The sequence below is a fragment of the Stigmatopora argus genome, chromosome 8 (genome assembly GCF_051989625.1).
Source record: "Stigmatopora argus isolate UIUO_Sarg chromosome 8, RoL_Sarg_1.0, whole genome shotgun sequence".
Classification (NCBI taxonomy): domain Eukaryota; kingdom Metazoa; phylum Chordata; class Actinopteri; order Syngnathiformes; family Syngnathidae; genus Stigmatopora; species Stigmatopora argus.
In genome coordinates this window covers 12,807,392-12,825,971 of record NC_135394.1, presented here as the reverse complement: position 1 = coordinate 12,825,971, position 18,580 = coordinate 12,807,392, and the positions used below count along the sequence as shown (strand labels likewise).

Genomic DNA, 18,580 nt, shown 5'->3' with positions numbered 1-18,580 from the left:
CATAAAAAATAAGCTGTATTAGTAGTAGTAATAAGTCTTGATTAAGTCCTTGAGTCTGTTTGTCTTGGCTGTTAGGCCTCTGTAGTGCCTTCCAGAGGGCAGCAGGGATGGGTATTGTCTTTTATGATGCTCTCTGCCCTTCTAAGGTACTGGGATTTGTAGATGCTGGACAGGGTGGGTAGGGGGCAGTTGATGATCTTTTGGGCTGTGTTGATCACACTGCAGTCTTTTCCTGTTAATGTGCAGATAATGCTGACATTTAGCATCGATGATTTCTGTTTCAAAAGCAATTGTTTACAGATTTCATACTTGCAGGTTTGTATGTGTTGTCAATTCTTTATGCTTATTCAAATTCATTTATATTAAAGATTTGACCGAATAGTAAAAGTTCTTCTTTGCGTCTGCACAATTGTAAATACTGCCTCCCACTTGCCAAGGCAAGAATAGTACTATGAAATTAATTACAACTTGCACTAAATGTTGAATTCTTTACCTGACTTTTAACATTACTACCGCTGGGCTTGTGGGGATGGTTCAAAATATTCTTTTGATGGACATCTGTGGGACATATGCTGCGGTCAACAGCATATCGTTTCAACAAAGGCACGAGCGACAAGTGCATGTCCTGGCTGCACTGCGGTCCAGCAGTATTTACAAAGACCACCACATGACGGTGCGGTCCAAGGTCCATTACTAAGATCTCAGCGGCCCTCCTTCACCTCCCACCTCGCCCAACTGCTCCGCCTGCCACATATGTCCTCCTGGCAGCGTACAGAGGGAAAAACTCATGGAAGCCACAGGGTTAGATGTGAGTGTTTATAAAGAGAGATGTGAACAAGGGCGAAGGAAGAGGCGGTATTGCACGTGGGAATGTGGCAGGAAAATAAATGGAGCCCACATCATGTCAGGTTGCAGGTCTCGTCAAGGTTTTTGTGCTTTCCGTATAAACACTGAGCTTTTGTCTTAACTCTGACGCCACCCTTTCCGATGTGAATTAAAACAGGACCGAGGTGAGAAAGGGACTCGCACGTAAGAGGTTGTCGGCTTCACAGTTTGAGATTCAGAGTTCAATCCCATGTTTGGACCTCCCTGTGTGGAGTTTGCATGTTGTCCACTCGGCTGCATGGGTTTTCTCTGGGTACACTGGCTCCCTCCTGCATCCCAAAAACATTCTTGGTCGGCTGGTTGAACATGTGGAAATGCTCATAGTTATGCATGTGAGCATGAATGGTTGATTGCCTCTTTGTGACCTGCGATTGGTTGGCCACCAAATCAGGGTGTCCCCCACCTGGTACTCGGCCGTTTGGTTGCCAGACTTTTGGTCGCCGGACGTTTGGTCGCCCGGAAGGTTATGTTGCTCAAATTCCCTAAATACAAACTGTGAATTATTATTTAGTCATACTTAATGCCCTATTAATTATTAGGCTAAAGAAAAGCTCAAAATTTCCCGTACTTTTATTGTGTTTTGTTGGAGAACTTGTTAAGACCCTGACTGACGTAGCTTCTTAAAGGGGCAACTCATGTACATACAAACTCTTATACACTCACACGTCCACTCAGTGAAACTGCTCAGGGCCATTGTTGGCTTTTATTGATGCATAGACCATGTTGTTTTTCCTTGTTTTGTCGCCGGACTTTTGGTCGCCAGACGTTTGGTCGCCGGTTGTTTGGGTCCGGGCGACCAAACGTCCGGTAACGCCCCCACCTAGTGCCTAGAGTTTGCTGGGATAAGCTCCAGCACCCCGCATGACCATTGTCAGGATGAAAGAATGAAAAGAAAAACATTCACAAACTGCAGGTAGCCAAACAGAAACAACAAAAAGTGGAGGCATTATTTCAACTCCGTTATGTGAGTGAATAATAAGAATAATACAACTACTTTTTTTTAGTACTGAATTAACTCTTTTACATGGAAAATTATAATTGTCCAGAATTACCAATGTTAAAATTGATTCAACTCAAAATGTGGTTGACTGCACCTTTGCATTTAACCAGCCAATTTAGCAAAATCAATAGTTCTACGCGTCATCAGTTAAGTACTCAATAAAGTGCCACTACGAGAAAAATAAAATAAAGTCAAGTAACATTGTATTGTTTCTTTGTTACTTCCCAACACTGAGCAGACCTATCACACGGCTGCAACCTTGCCCTCAACTTGGACCTTACAGCCGTTTTCCCTGGTGTCTTTACCAAGCAGCTTAACAGGAAACTGAGCACATGTCTAAAATCCATTACTTTTAACTGCCAATGCCTAGACACATGGTTCTAAAACAGAGTTATAACCTCCGTATAGTCTGAGCGAGAACTGGGAAATGACTTGGGCATTGTGCCGCTTCATGTGTGTTTTGGCTTGAGTTTACATTATTTCAACTAAACTCCATCCAGCCTGGCAAGAAGGAAAATATTGGCGATTATAAATGTCCTAAAAGGTTTACAGCATTTGGTGACTTCATGTTTTCTCTGCTCTAGCCCAAAGTGACTGTTGGAAATGTAAAAAATGTCCAAAAGATAAAGATAAGGCATCATAATAGACTGGAGACACTCAATCACAAACACGCACACACACACATCCCAGAACTGGGCGGTCCTCACTGTATAGAGTTTGCAAGTTCATTCTTGGCTTGCGTGGGTTTTCTCTAGGTACTCCAGTTTCGTCCTATGTCCCCAAAACATGCAGGGTAGACTGGTTGAGCACTCTAAGTGTCATGTCTTGTTAGGGTTTTGGGTGGAGGTGTGTGTGTGTGTGTGTTTGCTTTTCGCCTCTTGTGTCCCTCTGGGCTTCCCTTCCTCTTGACCAGCTGCTCGTGATTGATAATCAGCCTTTGTCTCTCTATTTAAACCCTGTGTGTTTGTCAGTCATTGTCGGATCATCTGCTTTGCCAAGTTCCTCGTTACCCCCTGTCTTTCACGTCAGGTTTGATTTTGTTATTTGATTTCCAAGGCCTTGTTATTTTCTAAAGACTCCTGCCTTAAGTGTTTAATCAATTAATTAATTGCATTTGGGTCCAACCACAATTCACGACCGAGCTAATCATGACACTAAGTTGCCCTGAGGTAAGAGTTTGAGCGTGAATGATTGTCAGTCTCCTTATGATTGGCTGGCCATCAATTTTGGTGTGCTTTATTCCAGATAGGCCCTTGATAAAAAAAATGTACTTGATTTTATAAGTTCACTCTTGTTGGGTGGGCAAGCATATACAGTAACATTTTTTTAAAATCCCTTTCAATTAGACACTGTTGCCTAAACACTCCATAAAATTATGTTTTATGCTTGACTGCTTGTTACAATTCCCCGATCATTAGGACAAGTTTGAGCCTTTAGTCACAAACCTCACAATGGGAGAAAAGCCTATGAAGATGTTAACTAGGTGTTAAGATCGTAAAATGGTTAATGACAGTTTTGAAAGTTGAGCGACCGTTGAGAGAAGTGATGTAATGTCACACAGCCGGTCTCCACTTGGGGGTCATATGATAGCAAGGATGGGGGGGCGGTCGTGACGGGGGGTTCAGACAGACATGGTTTTGTGCGCAGTATCTATGGCACATGTGTGCACGCGTGGCTGCTGAAAGGCTGGAGTGTCTGGGGCGTCACTGACTTAATGACACCACTTTGGCCTGATTCATGCACAGGTTTCTTGCGCCTCTTTTGAAAAACAACACGCCAGGAAATCCGAGCAAACAGAGAATCAGTTGTGTTGCCGCCATCGGGGACCAACAGTTTTGCCGTTCACATTTTGGCCCGCTTTGATCCAAAATAGAATTCCGCCATACAGGATTGACTCCTTTCAGGAAAAAAAATCGGAACACTTTTAAGCCAACACAGCTGTGTTTGAAGGGATTTAGTCGGGCCAAAAATGGCAAATGTAACCCAGGAAAGAAGCGGTTGGGCCAGAGAACCACAGTGAAGAGGGTGATACGTGGGTTGGAGGATGGAGAAAGCCTAAAATGGGATAAGGGAACGCCACATATATAACTTTCCACCCTTGTACTTTTATGTGAGTGTCCCACGGGAATTGCACTCTGCTTTTTCCGAGAATTCTTCTTGTTCTTATAGGACTATAGCCAAAATGACTATTAATAAATCGAGTGATAACAGAACTTTGTCAGGAATTTAAGAGAGTAAAATGATACTTCATCATTAAAGACAAGCCAGAATATTTGATACCTGTCTTGTTTTTTAGTTTTTTTAACATTCTGGTCATGAAAAGGAATAACTATCATACAATCGTGTAAAGTGTAAAGCTGTATTGCCTTAACAACTGAGTGACCTGATTTAAATTTTTGACTATATTTGCCGGCACCCCCCCCCCCCTTTTTTTTACTCTTACCTGCAACCAATAATTTTAGGCGCTAAGTACTTAGCAGTGACCTCAACCCACTTTTAAATAAGCAGCCATTTGTCAGTCAAAAATCCTTCAAAATAGAGGCTAAAATTTATTCACTGCATCGGCGTCACAGTTCTGGGTTCGAGGTTTCAATCCTAGGTCGGTCATCATTGTGTGAAGTTTGCATGTTCGTCCCGGGCTTGTGTGGGTTTTCTCTGGGTACTCCGCTTTCCTCCCACATCCCAAAAACATGCCGTGTAGCCTGGTTGAACACTCAAAATTGCCCCTAGTGATGAGCGTAAGCGTGAATGTTGGTCCGTATCCTTGTACCCTGTGATTGGCTGGTGTGGTCTCCCCCACCTGGTGCTTATAGTTAGTTGGGATAGGTTCCAGCAACCCCCGCGAACCTAGTGAGGATAAGTGGTTCACAAAATGAATGAGTGTTTTAAATTGAAACTATCCAAAAGATTTACCTGGATAGAGTCTGTTGACCACACCATGTTAACATACGAAACAAAAAACAATCATGTATTATACAATAGAAATCACCTCAATACTAAAAGTAATGCTTAGTTAAAACTCTATTTACATAAATCTATGGCACATCCAATCACGCACTAAGGCCTTCCAGCAAGTCCACAATGTTATATAATTATTGTGAAGGCTCTTCTCACTAGTTTTCAAGACAAGCCCCCCCCAAACCACAATGGAAATCAAATCTGGTGAATCTTTGAGAGACTTAGGCTTTTTCTATCACTTGTTTGCCAGCATGCTTTTCTGCTTTATTTGGCTACTGAGCGACATTGGTATGTTATGGAACAATCTCTTCTCATGATTCAGATCCTGTGTTCCACAAACCACGGCCCAGGCATCTGATATTAAGTGTGGTGAGTTCAGACACTTGATGCAGTACAATACATGGAAACCCCAAGTCTCCTGAGTCTAATCATGTGGCCTTTCGATTCTACTGTTGACTTATTATTGTAGCAAAAAAAAAAACTCAAGTCTGGCCAGATCTGCCTCAGTGGTGGTCAAAAAGTCTTCCGCTACCTTGTTTATTTTTTCTTAAAAAAAAAAATAGAGACACATGGTATATTGGTATTTTCTAATTGTGAACTATTTGACTAAAATCAGACACTTGGTCAAAATTTGAAACCTGAGATTTTCGGCTTTCTGATTCTGCTTTCCCAAACAACAAAGATTAGGATTTTATTCAAAATCGCAAAATTCAAGAATCGGCAAACTTAATAAGCCTTTTCCTCACACTAGTGCAATTACAATGTGGAGTCCAGTTTTTTTTAGAGTGGTGCTTATCAGGTGTAATGATACATTAATCTTACTCGGTAAATCGAGAGGTTAATTACAACCAAATCGATCAAAATGCTAAACATCAATCAATTTTGTCCTCTTTCTGAAACAACAAAATAGCTTTTTAAGGTGAAATCATAACAATGTGATATCATAAATAAATCTGATGCCCTTGAACTGAAGCAAATAATGATATACTTAATAATAAACTTCAATATTGGCAAATATCTGATTCCTGTCCAAAGTATTGATGTCACTTTATTTCTCCATGAAATTGCTGATTTACAATTCTTGTGAATTTCCCAACTACGGGCTGTCATTGACGAATATTTGTTTGTTTTGGCAGAATTTTGGCATATGAGCATGCAAACTAAACTCACCGTTACAAACAAAAGTTTAGGATATAGTTAGCAAGTATTCCAGATGTTTGAGCCCTTTCTACTTAACGTTTACTTTCATACTTAAAAATAATCAACATTAGTTAAGAAAGTATGGTGATACTAGGGATCAATCTGTCCCGCATTTTGCTGTCTTCCTGCGTTTATTTAGCACTAAAAGTGGAATGGGTGCTCTGTTAAATCCCTGTTAATCTGCCACAAGGCTGGCAGCCACACTATCTGCTGATCAGCTTTGTATTGGTGCGCTGCCCCGCCGAGACACAAACATCCTGTTTGCAGAGGGAGTGGGCAACTGAGAAAGAGCACTGGAAATGCTCACTTAATGGAACAGACTTGGAAGAGTGGTGGGAAGGTCAGAGTAAATAGGGAGTGAAAGTTTTCAGACAGGGATCATATGCAGTAACTTTACAAGTTTGCAAATGGTTTAACATCAATGTCGGCTTCACATTTCTGAGAGGGACGGTTCAATCCCAGCTTCAGTCTTTGCGTGTTCTCCAGATTCCTCCTACATCCCAAAAGCATGAATGCTAGGCGGGTAGAAAACTCAAAATTGTCCATAATTTGAGTGAATTGTTGTCTGTCTCCTTGTGCTCTGTGATTGGCTGCCCACCAATCCACGATGTCCCCGCCGGGTGCCCATTTTTGGCTGGCATAAGCTACAAAAAATGAATGAATACAAGCATATAGACATGTTGTGATGTTATTGATCTTGTTTTCCACTTTAAATTTTGAAAAAAAAGTCAATTCTTTTTACAAAATGTATTGCATTTTTTATGATTCATGTTAAAAGATGGAAACGTAGGAGAAACTTCTTGTACTGCCTTATATTTATTTAGAAACATAGCAACATTGCTCCCTTGTGGAAAGCTTTGACTGTGTCTTTGGACGGCATTGGAAACAATCAAATACCCTGATAAAAATACTCAGATTTTTCTATTTCAATTCACTTAAAATATATTTTAAAATGTTTCATACCCTCATTTAGAAAAGTCACAGTATTTTAAAATTCTTATTCCCTGCAGGTTGGATTTGAACTTTCAGCTTGTGTAACTGTAACTTTGGTCCTAAAAAGAATGCAATATAAAATATGTTTATAGTGTATTTTTTTCATATGACATTTTCATCCCAAACACACCAACATTCTCAGATGTTTTTATTTTTTATTAGTTCACTTATAACTTAGTTTGCATTGTTTTCCTTTGTGATAACAGTTTAATTCCTCTGTCTTGCCGTGGCATTGTTTATTTAAAAAAATATAAACTATATTGTGCTGTAGCATATACTGTAAAGCCATGATGTCACAATTTAGGCTACTGGTTGTCGGTTGTACTTAATGTCAGTCCGCTGATGATCATGTGAAATGGTGTAATGTTGACTGGTCACAATGCAAAAACTGGAAGTCAAAGACAAATGAGGAAATATTCACCAATGTATCTATAGCTTCTGTTTAAATTGCATCTCCTTCACTTAATATTGGCATTTGAAATAGTCATTCAGGGCCACTTTATTTCTTCAAATGAATGAGATAGATCAGTTGATATGCATTAAAATATCAGACAGTATTAATCTAAATTTTAAAGTGCTAAATAAATGTCGCCTACAAATGTATGACTGTTTATGTGTTTAAGGGAAGGGAAAAAAACATTTGTCCTATGTTGAAATTAGTGTATAGTAGTTCATTTATTTCTAAGTGTATATTTTAGTGATTTCACAAGTTGTCTTGAGCCTCCCTCTACTGGTGGCAGTTAGGAAAAAATCTGTGACCGAGTGGAGTTAAATTGTATTTGAGGTCCCCCTCTCCCCTAAGAAATTAAATTGTTTTATTTATCGGAAAATCGTTAATACGTACATTCTGTGTATGAAATTGCTTCAGCATAAACACTTTATTTTTTTCTCTCCTGGACAGAGCACATAGGAGGTGGACCAGCTGGTAAGTAACCTATTCTGTTGTTTTGATTAAAATGTTTCACTGAGGACTGTTTTGACAAAGTATCCAATGACGTGTTTCCCATAAAGACATAAAGTTCTTAACAGTGATATGGGCAACAAAAAAGCAAGGGCTTTAGCTGGCATTGTTGGCCACGGCCAGCATTGCCAAAAGTGCACCTGAAAAAAATCCTGGTTTTAATAAGTTCTTAGGAGTAAATGTAAGATATTAAGAATTTGGTAGGCGTATCTGAACCGATGTTAATATAGACCAAGATGCTTCCAGGTTGGGTGTTTTCTTGCTTGTGCCGTGTTATGGTGATTCGTCCTATTTAAACTTGGATGGTAAAATCTCCCCGGAACCTTGTTCTTGCTGCTTCTGTACTAGTACTGTAATGTCCAAGTACAGAGTATGAGGCCTTTTGGCACCTCTAGCAAACATACATATGTGAAGAGAGCAGCTTCTATCTTTATCTGCTTTGGCCATATACTGTGTGCCTGCCCCCTCCCTTCCACATGTATAACGAGCTACTATACATTATATCATGTTCATTAGAGCTCATTTAGGTAGTCTGTTGGTCAACTTAAGCACCAATGATATTGAAAAATTGACTTATTTTTTATTCATTTTTGTCTTATTTTTGTGTCCAGCTGCTAACTATCTATTGCTTTTTATGTCATATTTTTTGTGCCTCATATTTTATGGGTTTATCACAATATTGTTATGCCAGTGAAAAACAAATAGAACACTTTTTCAATTTTAACTACCACCTGTGTGGAGTTTGCATGTTCTCCCCGGGCCTGCGTGGGTTTTCTCCGGGTACTCCGATTTACTCCCACGTTCCATTGACATGCATGGTAGGCTGATTGGACACTCTAAAATTGCACCTAGGTATGAGTGTGAGCATGAATGGTTGTTTGTCTCCTTGTGGCCTACGATTGGCTGGCCACCAAATCAGGGTGCCCCCCAGCTGTGGCAGCTCGGATAGGCTCCAGCACCCCCTGCAACCCTAGTGAGGATAAAGCGGTCCCGAAAATGAGATGAGACATTTTAACTACACTTTACATAGATAGCCATTCTACTATATTATCGTTTTGACTGCAGTAACAGGGATCCAAATAAATACTGTTAGTTTTGTAGTTCAAAGGTAGACTAGCTTTGTTATTTTATTGTGAAATTGGGTAATATTATGAATGTAACACTCAATTGGGATATGAAGTGACACAATATGCCTATCACCATATAATTTATATCTTACATTCATTGCAATGATTACTTTTTTGAGAATTATATAATTTTCCGTTGATTTTATTTGTCAATTCAGAAGATGTCATCATTGCCGATGATACTATTTTAGCCAATCAAATTTTAGCATCCCTCCCTCGTTACGGCGTGTGTGGGTATAAGTGACATCATAAAATGGCTCTGCATGTTATTGGTGTTCATTTTTGTGTGAACACATTATTTTCCTTTTGATCAGAAATCTACAAAATAAGAATGAGAAATTTGCACTGTTTAATTTTTTTTATTTTTCTCAGTTATTTTGTTTAACGTACAAGGTTATGCCTACAGTTTGAACAAAAATAAAAGGTACATTTTGGCAATATTTTTTTAAAAATCGAATTGCAACTTCGATATAACATTGCAACCCTACTTGAAATCTAAAAATATAGTATTTTCCTAATCTTATATGTATATTATATTAACATTAGCCAGAAAAAAAGGCCCTTGCACACAATGTTCAATAATAATGATTCCAATATACTATACACTACTGTAATCTATTATGGGAAATAATGACGGTATGTATCTCACTCCACAGTGAGAAGCTAGCAAACGCAAATTGTGTGAAAAAAAGAAGAGGAAATGGTGGTTTTAAAATGTCTTACACACAGTTGAAGTCGCAGACGTGTTTTATGCGTGTGCGTGAGTTTGCGAATTTGTTGGAAGGTCGGTCGATGATAAAAAAGTGAAGTTATGTCGCCACAAGTACACAACCACCTGAGTGAGAAACACACGTCGCGTTGCACAGTGCTACACAACAGACCCACAACATCCGGGCTAGTCGGCTCACGCAGGAACGGAATGGCGGCGGAGGTAAGTGGACGAAAACGAGGCTCCAGTCGCCCAGACGACGGGCTAAACGAGGGCAAAGTACAGCCGTTAGTCACGCACTCACGGTACGGCGATTGTGTCGGCGGGGTGACCGGCGAACTAACGCGGAAGGAGTGGACGGGAAAAACCGAGCAACGCGGGGGTTAAACATCGGAGAAGTGGAGGAAGAGGGGGAGGAATGGAGAAGCTCCCCCGGCGTATCGAGCCTCTCGCTCGGCGTTAAAGAGACATTCTTCCCCCTCCGACTCCCTTTTGGTCGTCGGGAGGAACCGAAACGAAAACAAAAGAGGGAAGGCTCAAAACAGTGGTGCCCGGGGGTTGTTTGCTAAAGTTTAAAAAATAATAATAACTAAAGTTCTCCACGTTAGTCTCTTTTTTTTAGTTGGACATTTTGACTTTTTATTTCCTTCTCGCGTGAACCGCCGAGAAGGAAGAGGCGTTCAGCACCAAGTGGCAGGAAAGCGCCCCTGGTCACACACACATACACACACTGACACACACACACACACGCTCTTAACATTAGCACAACTTTATGACGACAACGTATACATATTTTAAATAGAAAACCATCGTTGAGTGAATGTAGTTTCGTCAAATGGCGTGCTCATGTGGGAAGTTGACAGTTTATTTTACCTGTTGGTGCTATGGAATTCTTTATGCTAAAAATGTATGCCAATTTGACAAATGAAGTCAATATGACCAGGTTTTGTATTGTGAAACAAAACTACAGATAAGGCATGGAATGCTGACTGTTTCGTAAAACTTGTTAAGATAGTTCTATTTAAAATTTAAACCAAATGAGTTATAAATGATGTTTAGAATCGCTAATATATTGAGATCAAACCTTAATGGGGTTTTGATTTGGACCTCAAAACTTTTTAAACTCATCTCCATTATAAACCATAGGAATATATTTTTTATTGCTTGAAAATATGTTAAAGTATGCCAAAAATATGAATTACAATGTACTATCTTATAAGACAAAGCTCACGATAGGAGTAGATAGTAATGTAAATAAAACTCCTAAAAGTACTATTTGAAAAGCTTGTCACCAGCGTTTAAAAAAACAAACAATAATAAAATCTCCCAAAATAATTTATTTCGATGACACAACAGCCTGCTTGACGTCAGCGACAAAAATTGCACACATAGTCTTACATTAATGATTGCTTTTAGACATTAGTGGGTAAAAATAGTGAGATTAGTTACACTTGAGTAAGGTTGTTTGGTTAAAATTGATGATTGCATTGGGCTAAATCCTTGTTAATTTGAGTCATTTGAAGTAATATTAGTTAAGTGCTGTTTAATTTTTGCCTAATAGTCTGAGGATTTTTGTATTTATTCTACCCGTCCTCATGTGTTTTATGTGAACGCTATTGTTTCTTTCAACAGGCCGGCCAATGGCCTGTGGACCTGGCCGCCGAGGTCCCATTCCATTTCAGATAGTGACCTAAGGGAATGAAGACAGTGGGCCGGATGAGAACCATGTCTCTCATCTGGAGTTGAAGGAGAAGCGTCTCCTCTTCTCCAGAAGATGGCTGCCCATTCCCAGACTGTACGCACACATGATCTTGTGTCCCTCCTCTTAAGCTTAGTGAATTCCATCCAGTAATTTTCCATGACTCCCTTTTATTGTAATATACTTTGCAGGCCAACGAGCTGCCCTTGGAAGAACTGTTGGCTCTGTATGGCTACACAGTGCCTGATCCAGCCAAGCAGAGCTGTCACGTGGCTGCCTCCATGTCAGACATGGCCATGGACAAGGTGAGAGTTCACCAAAAGCTATCACCACAATAAAATAAAAAACGAGACACCTGCAACCGCATACCGCTGTTTTGTAGTGCTGCTTCAGCAGTTTTTCTTCTTCAGAATCAAATCACTGAGGACATCTTTGCTACAGCAGAGGCAGTGGAGTCATCACGTGAAGATTTCACTCCCTCAGTCACCTCCAGTACCTCAGATCTGCTTCAGCACCTGCCTTGTAAGTTATACAAAACAAGTAGCTAGTATTTGCCACTAATGTCATGGCAGATAACTGTATGTAGTAAAGTTGGGGTACACTACAAACGTACCATGCGTTTTCCTGGTCCGCACTAAGACAACATTGTAACATTGTTTGATTTAAGACTAGCAAATTTTAATACGCCTTCAGGTTTTAGGTTGAACCCTAATACTGTAAGTGAATGTCAAATTATGAATTTCAAGTCATAAGGTTACAAAATAAGTAAGCCTGACTTTTTCCTGTATATTTCTTCCATAATGTTTGCAAGGGATTATAATATGCAGCCATTAAGAACAGTTTAAAAACCTAAATTTTATTAATACCTTTTCACACCAACAGCGGGGAATACAAAGGATATTTGCGAACTTAAATTGCCAAGGAAGTAAAATGCTTACATCCAGGTTGTAGATGTAGTTGTATGTACACAGTGTTCTGGGGACATTAAAAAGTAAGCAATAAGATAGATTTGTGAATTTTCTCCTCAGCTGGAAACAAAGACACATCCGTCTGCTCATCTGACGAGGAGTCTGATGATATCTCTTTTCCCTCCAATGAAGAGCATAAGGTCAGCACCCAGAACATGGCATCACACACACAAGTATGCATCATTCCATCAATTAAATGTCTTTGCCATGCTTCACCAGGATATCATGGTTGGTTCCATGTACCAGGCAGCCATCCCTCGACTAAGTCCATATACATACCAAGAACAAGGTAACAATCTCTTACTTTTGCCGTGCTCGTGGCTCCTTCTTTCTACCACTCAGACAACAACCTTGTGTCCAGTGTACAACAGTGATGACCAGTTGTTGTGGAGACCAGGTACTCTCCCCCTGCATGAAGTGGAAGACTTCTTGTTGAATGTAGCAAGGCCACGTGACCAAGAGCGAGAAATCTGCAAGCAAAGTTGTGCCAACACTGTGCGAGACAATGAACAGGTACCAATGCATGGAGCTTGATATCTGGCCATCCATTTTCATTAGGCCTGAACAGTTCAAATGAAGCAAAGGTGCAGACATTTTTAGCAGCACACTGGCCCCATCTTAATTATCTTTATTTTCAGCACTATAAGGCGCACCTTCAATGAATGGGCTATCTTAAAATTTCTTTCAAATATGAGGCGTATCGGATTATAAAACGCAGCAGTAGTTTTGGTGGTAGGTGGTGGTAGTGTTAGTAGTAGTAGGAGTAGTAGAGGATTGCATCATACATCCACTAGATAGAACTGTGGTAAAGGGAATTTCATACAGTGATTAACCAATATTGATCCATATATAAGGCGCATCGGATAATTAAGTGTTTTAATTGCGCCTTATAGTGTGGAAAATATGGTAAAATTCAAGTTAGCACAATTTAGTTGATGTTAAGCTTACTCGGAAATGTATAACATTTTGCCCCAAATAAATCTTGATAATTCAAGTTAACGCAGCTCATTTTATCATGAGTTGCAAATGCTCAAAATAATAATATACATACTATTTAAAAAAGCAAAAAAAGAAATACACTGTGTATATCTGATTGTGTTTTTTTTAAATAAACCAAAAATCTAATTTTGACATACAATGAAAGGGTGAGGATGTTCAAATCTGCTTCAATCATAGTTAACATCCTAGTCAGGCATTTTTTAATTTTTTTTGTCTGTTTATGCTAACAGGCGTTGTATGAACTGCTGAAATGCGACTTTAATGCGGAAGAGGCGCTGCGACGTTTACACTTCAATGTGAAAGTAATAACTGGTAAGACTTTCTAATGGATTCAATTGTCTTGGAGCTCTAATGCCTGTACTGTGCAATACTTAATTTTTTTAAAACTAAAATTTTCTTGGTAAATTTCTATGATTTGAATGGTAACATTTTCCATGCTCTCATCCCTTTTGTGTAGAAGAGCTATGTGGCTGGACTGAGGAGGAGTGTAGGAATTTTGAAAACGGCTATAAAGTTTACGGGAAAAACTTCCACCTCATTCAGGCTAATAAGGTAAGAGCTTTCAAAGACAAGAGATGTTTATTCTTGACTTCCAAGGCCATAGGCAGGACTTATTTTTTTAAGTTTAGGGATGCAAGTAGTACATTTAAGTGCTTTCACATTAACAGATAATGTAATTTAGGCAATCACACACTTTACGCATACTGATCAACTCTGTCCCTTCAAACATACATGCAATGCAAATGCTTTTTTGGGCCTTTAGTACAGCCTCTTTCAGATATTGTTCATTTCTGGGGGTTTCTCCCTTCAGTTTCTTCTTCAGGAGGTAAAATGGATGTTCTATAGGGTTAAGGTCCAGTGATTGACTTGATGAAGTCCTTTGTTGTGTCAGCAGTATTCTTTGGCTCATTGCATGATAAAGCTGTTTACATTGGATCCATTTTTTTTCTGAAAATTGCCAGCCAGAATGTTAGTTTTATAGAAATCAGAATTCATTCTGTTGCTACCATCATGAGTGAGCTTGTTCCAGAAGCAGCCATGACACTACCTCATCCACGTTTCACACTCTCGAGCTCATATGTTTTGGATCGTAAGAAAAATTATCTTCAGATTTTCCAGCATTTTGATAGAGGTTAATCTTGCTCTCATTAGCCTTTGACACTTTGTTCCAAAACAAACAGGCTTCCTTCTTCGCAGGTAAGGACCCGCTCTGTGGGGGAGTGTGTGGAGTACTACTACCTATGGAAAAAGTCTGTGAGGCACGACTACTTTACTCAACAAGCCACAAGGATCACTCGCAAGAAGTACACCTTGCTGTCAGGGAACATGTCAGTTTTGAAAACAAAAAACTTAACCCCAATTTTTATCCTGAATGATACTAGTTTTATGTTTCGCAGGGATGACATAGACCAAGATGGATATTCTGGTGACATTGATGGAAGTAGTATTTCAGCCGCCTTATTGTCTCGCAGTAGCGCCACGGTCTCTGGAAAGCTGGTGAACCCCTTACCTCGGCAGTCGAGCCTGGAACTGGACAAACAAGGTGAAACCTTGAAAAAGCAATAGTCATTTCAATTTTGGCAGGCATGTAGAGAATACTCGCTATTTTGCCATATTGCCAAATATTGCTTTAAAATGATGAAAAGTTCTTGTCTATAACTCGAGAGTCATCTCAAGGGCTTCGATCTTTGTTTTTAATGATTTAACATGGTATTCATGTTGAAACAATCAAAACCATTTATATACCCATATACATACATTACATTTTATGATTTTTTGCATGTTTTTTTTTACATCAAGCGTTTGTTGTCTTCTGTTCTAAATCATTTATGCACCAATCTCCCCGCCCCATTCTTGTTTTGTGTGTGCGCATGCATGCTCGGTTCACCCCTTTTTGACACGGCACTCCAGAGGAGGAGGGCCGACCTCGGCGCAGACGGACCCCCCGCTTTCACTTAAAGCCGTGACCTTGATGCGTTCAGGCCTACAGATAGCAGGCTGCAGCCTGCAGGTAAACAGTGCGGGAAGGCTTGTCGACCTTGTTTCCAACGTAGAACGTAACACCTGTTTATTTGCTTATTCATCCTCTTTTCATTATGAAGATTGGTTGTTATTTTTTAATGGTTATTTATTCATCATCCGAGCTGCTTGTTTTTTTTAAAGTGTTATGGTGACAAATTAAAATATAGGTAATACCGTGAAGATTTTGGGTGAAGAAATTACGTAACAGTCTGCCTTTTGAAGGGTTTGTATGTGTATTGAAGGAAATGCATATTTATTTTGTTTCTTTGCTTCCTACTAATATTTGAGCCTTTTTAGAATTATATTTCTCTCGATAATTTTTTCTCTCAGTAATATTTCAGTTTATTTTTGAATGCAATTATTCCAATTGAAAATTGCTGTTCCTTTTTTTTCCTGAACTGTTTTTTACATGAATGCTAAATACCAAAATAACATTCAAGAACAATCCCATGGATAAAAAATATTTTAATGAAGCATTTTTCAGGGGAAAAAAACAGGAAACAAATATGAATACATATAAAATTACTATACTAACAAAAAGAAACTGTAAGTAGCAACTTTCAGCTGTAAAAACAAAAAATGTTGCTGTATATGTGTCATGACGGTTGGTTGTATTCTGGTAACATTTTGCTGTCTCTCCTACGACGTGTCCAGACGGAGAACTTCTATCGGAGATATGCGGCAACATCTGTCCTCAGAAGCCGTCTCCCCCCGCCTCGTCAGATCAGGGGAATTACCTTTCTGGCTGCGACGTCAGTCTGGCCCGGCTCCGAGACCATCACCCACCGAGCTTCTTCCAGTTCCACATGCGCGGCGGTACTTTTATCCCCAAGAACTGCGGCGTTGCAGGTGATGTGTCTGACTCCCCCTTGAACTGCAGGTGCGATTTCACCTGCTGCGTGCCCCCTCTCCCCCACCTCCTGACCTCCTGTCCCCCTTCTCTGCATTTATCTCCCTGCTGCGCTTCCCTCCCTTCCAGTGAAAGCACTTGGGAAAATCCTACAGACTAGAGACGCGTTAGTAGACTGATTATAGCAAGCAGAACAATAAAAAAAAAAAGTAGACTTCCGGAATACTCTGACGGCTCCCTGGAAGCGGTAAGAGTGACGCACATTCAGCACTGCTTGTTGCTGCTGTAAGTCCATTCACACAATGATCACTTTATTTCAACACAAACGTCCTCTCTTTGCTCTGTCATCCACTTGCTCTCTCCTTTTGTCTCTTCTGTGTTTGCTCGTGCTTTCCTCCACTGTCCTGTCGTCGCAAAAGCTGAGTCAAACGCCGTCAATAGATACATTTGTGCATTTTAAGATTATCATCAGATCACAGTACAAAATAGGGTGTTTATTTGTACAACTGGCTGCTTGCAACATTCCCACCGAGTTAATCTGGGAAGGGTTAAAAAAAAAGTTACAAAGGGCCATTAACTGTGCCACAAAGTTGAATGGTAAGATTTGGACTTTTTTTTTTTCATTCATTCATTGTTTCATCATGAAAATATATGCACACACGAGTGGATAGTCTAGGAATCAGTTGCATGAGTATTTGCCAAACCATAACCAGGTTTAAACTAGATTTGTCCAGTTTAAAGTGGGCACATTTGGTAAAACTAAATGAGCTCTTATCATGCTCAATATAAACAGGACTTTCCCAGAATATATTTTGGGTTAAACTGGTTTAGCATTTGATTATGGATGTTAGGTTTTTAAAAAACGGACTGTCACAGTAAATGTTTCAGATTAAATCGGGCTGTTTAAGAATAATGTTACTACATACTGGCACAACAAATTATTGACAGGGTTTAACAAAACTATTCTGCAGTCATCTGGACTAGCTCAGACATTATGTATGACCTGCAATCTGCATTTTTTTTGCGGACAGATCAACATTACAATAAAAAAAAAAAAATCTGAATTGCCATAATTGGATGGCTAAATGTTAAATTAATAAATAATTTATTGACTTAAGAACACACCTAAATTATTCCCTGCAGTAAAAATGTCATTCTTTTTTTCTTTCTTTTTTTGCCCTGAGATTAAATGAATTTTGCTCAGTATTAAATTTCACGTGGAGGGAATGATGGTAATAAGAAGGTTTTTAAAAAAAAGAAGAAGCAATTATAGATTATGAATTGGCCATGTTCACTATGATTACCAGAAACTTGGTTACATGGTTTATTATAATGCTTTGCAGAACAGTCTCAATATTGATTTTAGTGATTATTCTTGTTTTATGTGACTACCACTATCATTCTGGAGCTTAAAAAAAGAAAAGGAAACTTTTCAGAGAGCAGAAGAACTTGTTAGTTATCATTGTGACCACCTATCATCATCTACTATCTCTTCTATTTATTTGTTGTTCTTTTTCCTCTGTCTACATATTTGAACTCTTCTCATAATTGCAATGAAGCGAGCTAGATAGATGTTTGCGTTTACACGAAGGAGATGACAGACAAGGTCTAATGTGAGCAGGACTGTTTTTTTTTAAATATTATTTGCATTCACCTTTTATTTTTGCAATGTAAGTATTGTACTGCTCCGGTCATTTTAAATAATTATTTTGTAAAGAATAATAATAAATGATGAACTACGTGAATAAATTACACAACTGTAATTTTTTTTTAATGTTATGTTTGTAAAAAAAAAAGAAGAATGTGCTTGTTGTTGCTATATACTTCCAGAAGGGGGCAGAAAAAACATTTAATTGCATTCCTCCACTGCTTGAATCATTCTGCCAATTTTTTGCAGTTTCATTTAGATCATTATAATGTGTTTATCCACTTCATGTATTGAGCTTTCATCTTGAACAAGTGCATGTTTATTGAGTATATATAACTATGGTTCGTCAAATATTGTGGCCTCCATGATCCAAAATGTGGTGTCTATGTATGCGGAAGCCAGAAGTTTATTTCAAATGATTAAAAGTAATCATTTGCCCTATAAAGAATTGAATACTTCAAAATATACTTGTATAATAATAATTGTATAATATTCTTGCAACTTACTTGAAAATGAGCGTTTTTAATACAATTATTATTTTTAAAAATTAACTTTGATTGC

At 39.0% G+C, this 18,580-nt stretch overlaps 1 protein-coding gene across 4 annotated transcripts; it reads left to right on the top strand.

Moving 5' to 3' along the window:
* The first annotated feature begins 9,936 nt into the window (after positions 1 to 9,936).
* mier2 (mesoderm induction early response 1, family member 2) lies at positions 9,937 to 18,120 on the top strand. 4 transcript variants are annotated; one of them, XM_077608099.1, is made up of 13 exons: positions 9,937 to 10,055; positions 11,466 to 11,628; positions 11,724 to 11,837; positions 11,943 to 12,054; positions 12,561 to 12,640; positions 12,720 to 12,789; positions 12,862 to 13,013; positions 13,730 to 13,811; positions 13,957 to 14,051; positions 14,697 to 14,827; positions 14,897 to 15,042; positions 15,411 to 15,510; positions 16,176 to 16,322. In XM_077608099.1, the coding sequence occupies exons 2-12, from the start codon at positions 11,608 to 11,610 to the stop codon at positions 15,464 to 15,466; spliced, it is 1,059 nt and encodes a 352-aa protein (XP_077464225.1). In that variant the 5' UTR covers positions 9,937 to 10,055; positions 11,466 to 11,607; the 3' UTR covers positions 15,467 to 15,510; positions 16,176 to 16,322. The 4 variants fall into 4 exon arrangements, with proteins under 4 accessions (XP_077464225.1, XP_077464224.1, XP_077464221.1 ...); XM_077608098.1 differs by lacking the exon at positions 15,411 to 15,510 and having other exon boundaries at positions 16,176 to 18,120; XM_077608095.1 differs by lacking the exon at positions 15,411 to 15,510 and having other exon boundaries at positions 12,720 to 13,013; positions 16,176 to 18,120.
* Positions 18,121 to 18,580: the final 460 nt, after the last annotated feature.

Coding starts and splice junctions, on each gene's coding strand:
- mier2 (XM_077608095.1), top strand. CDS start 11,608: ATGGCTGCCCATTCCCAGACT. Junction 12,641..12,719: donor CCTCCAATGAAGAGCATAAG/GTCAGCACCCAG, acceptor ATGCTTCACCAG/GATATCATGGTTGGTTCCAT. Junction 14,828..14,896: donor ACCTTGCTGTCAGGGAACAT/GTCAGTTTTGAA, acceptor TATGTTTCGCAG/GGATGACATAGACCAAGATG.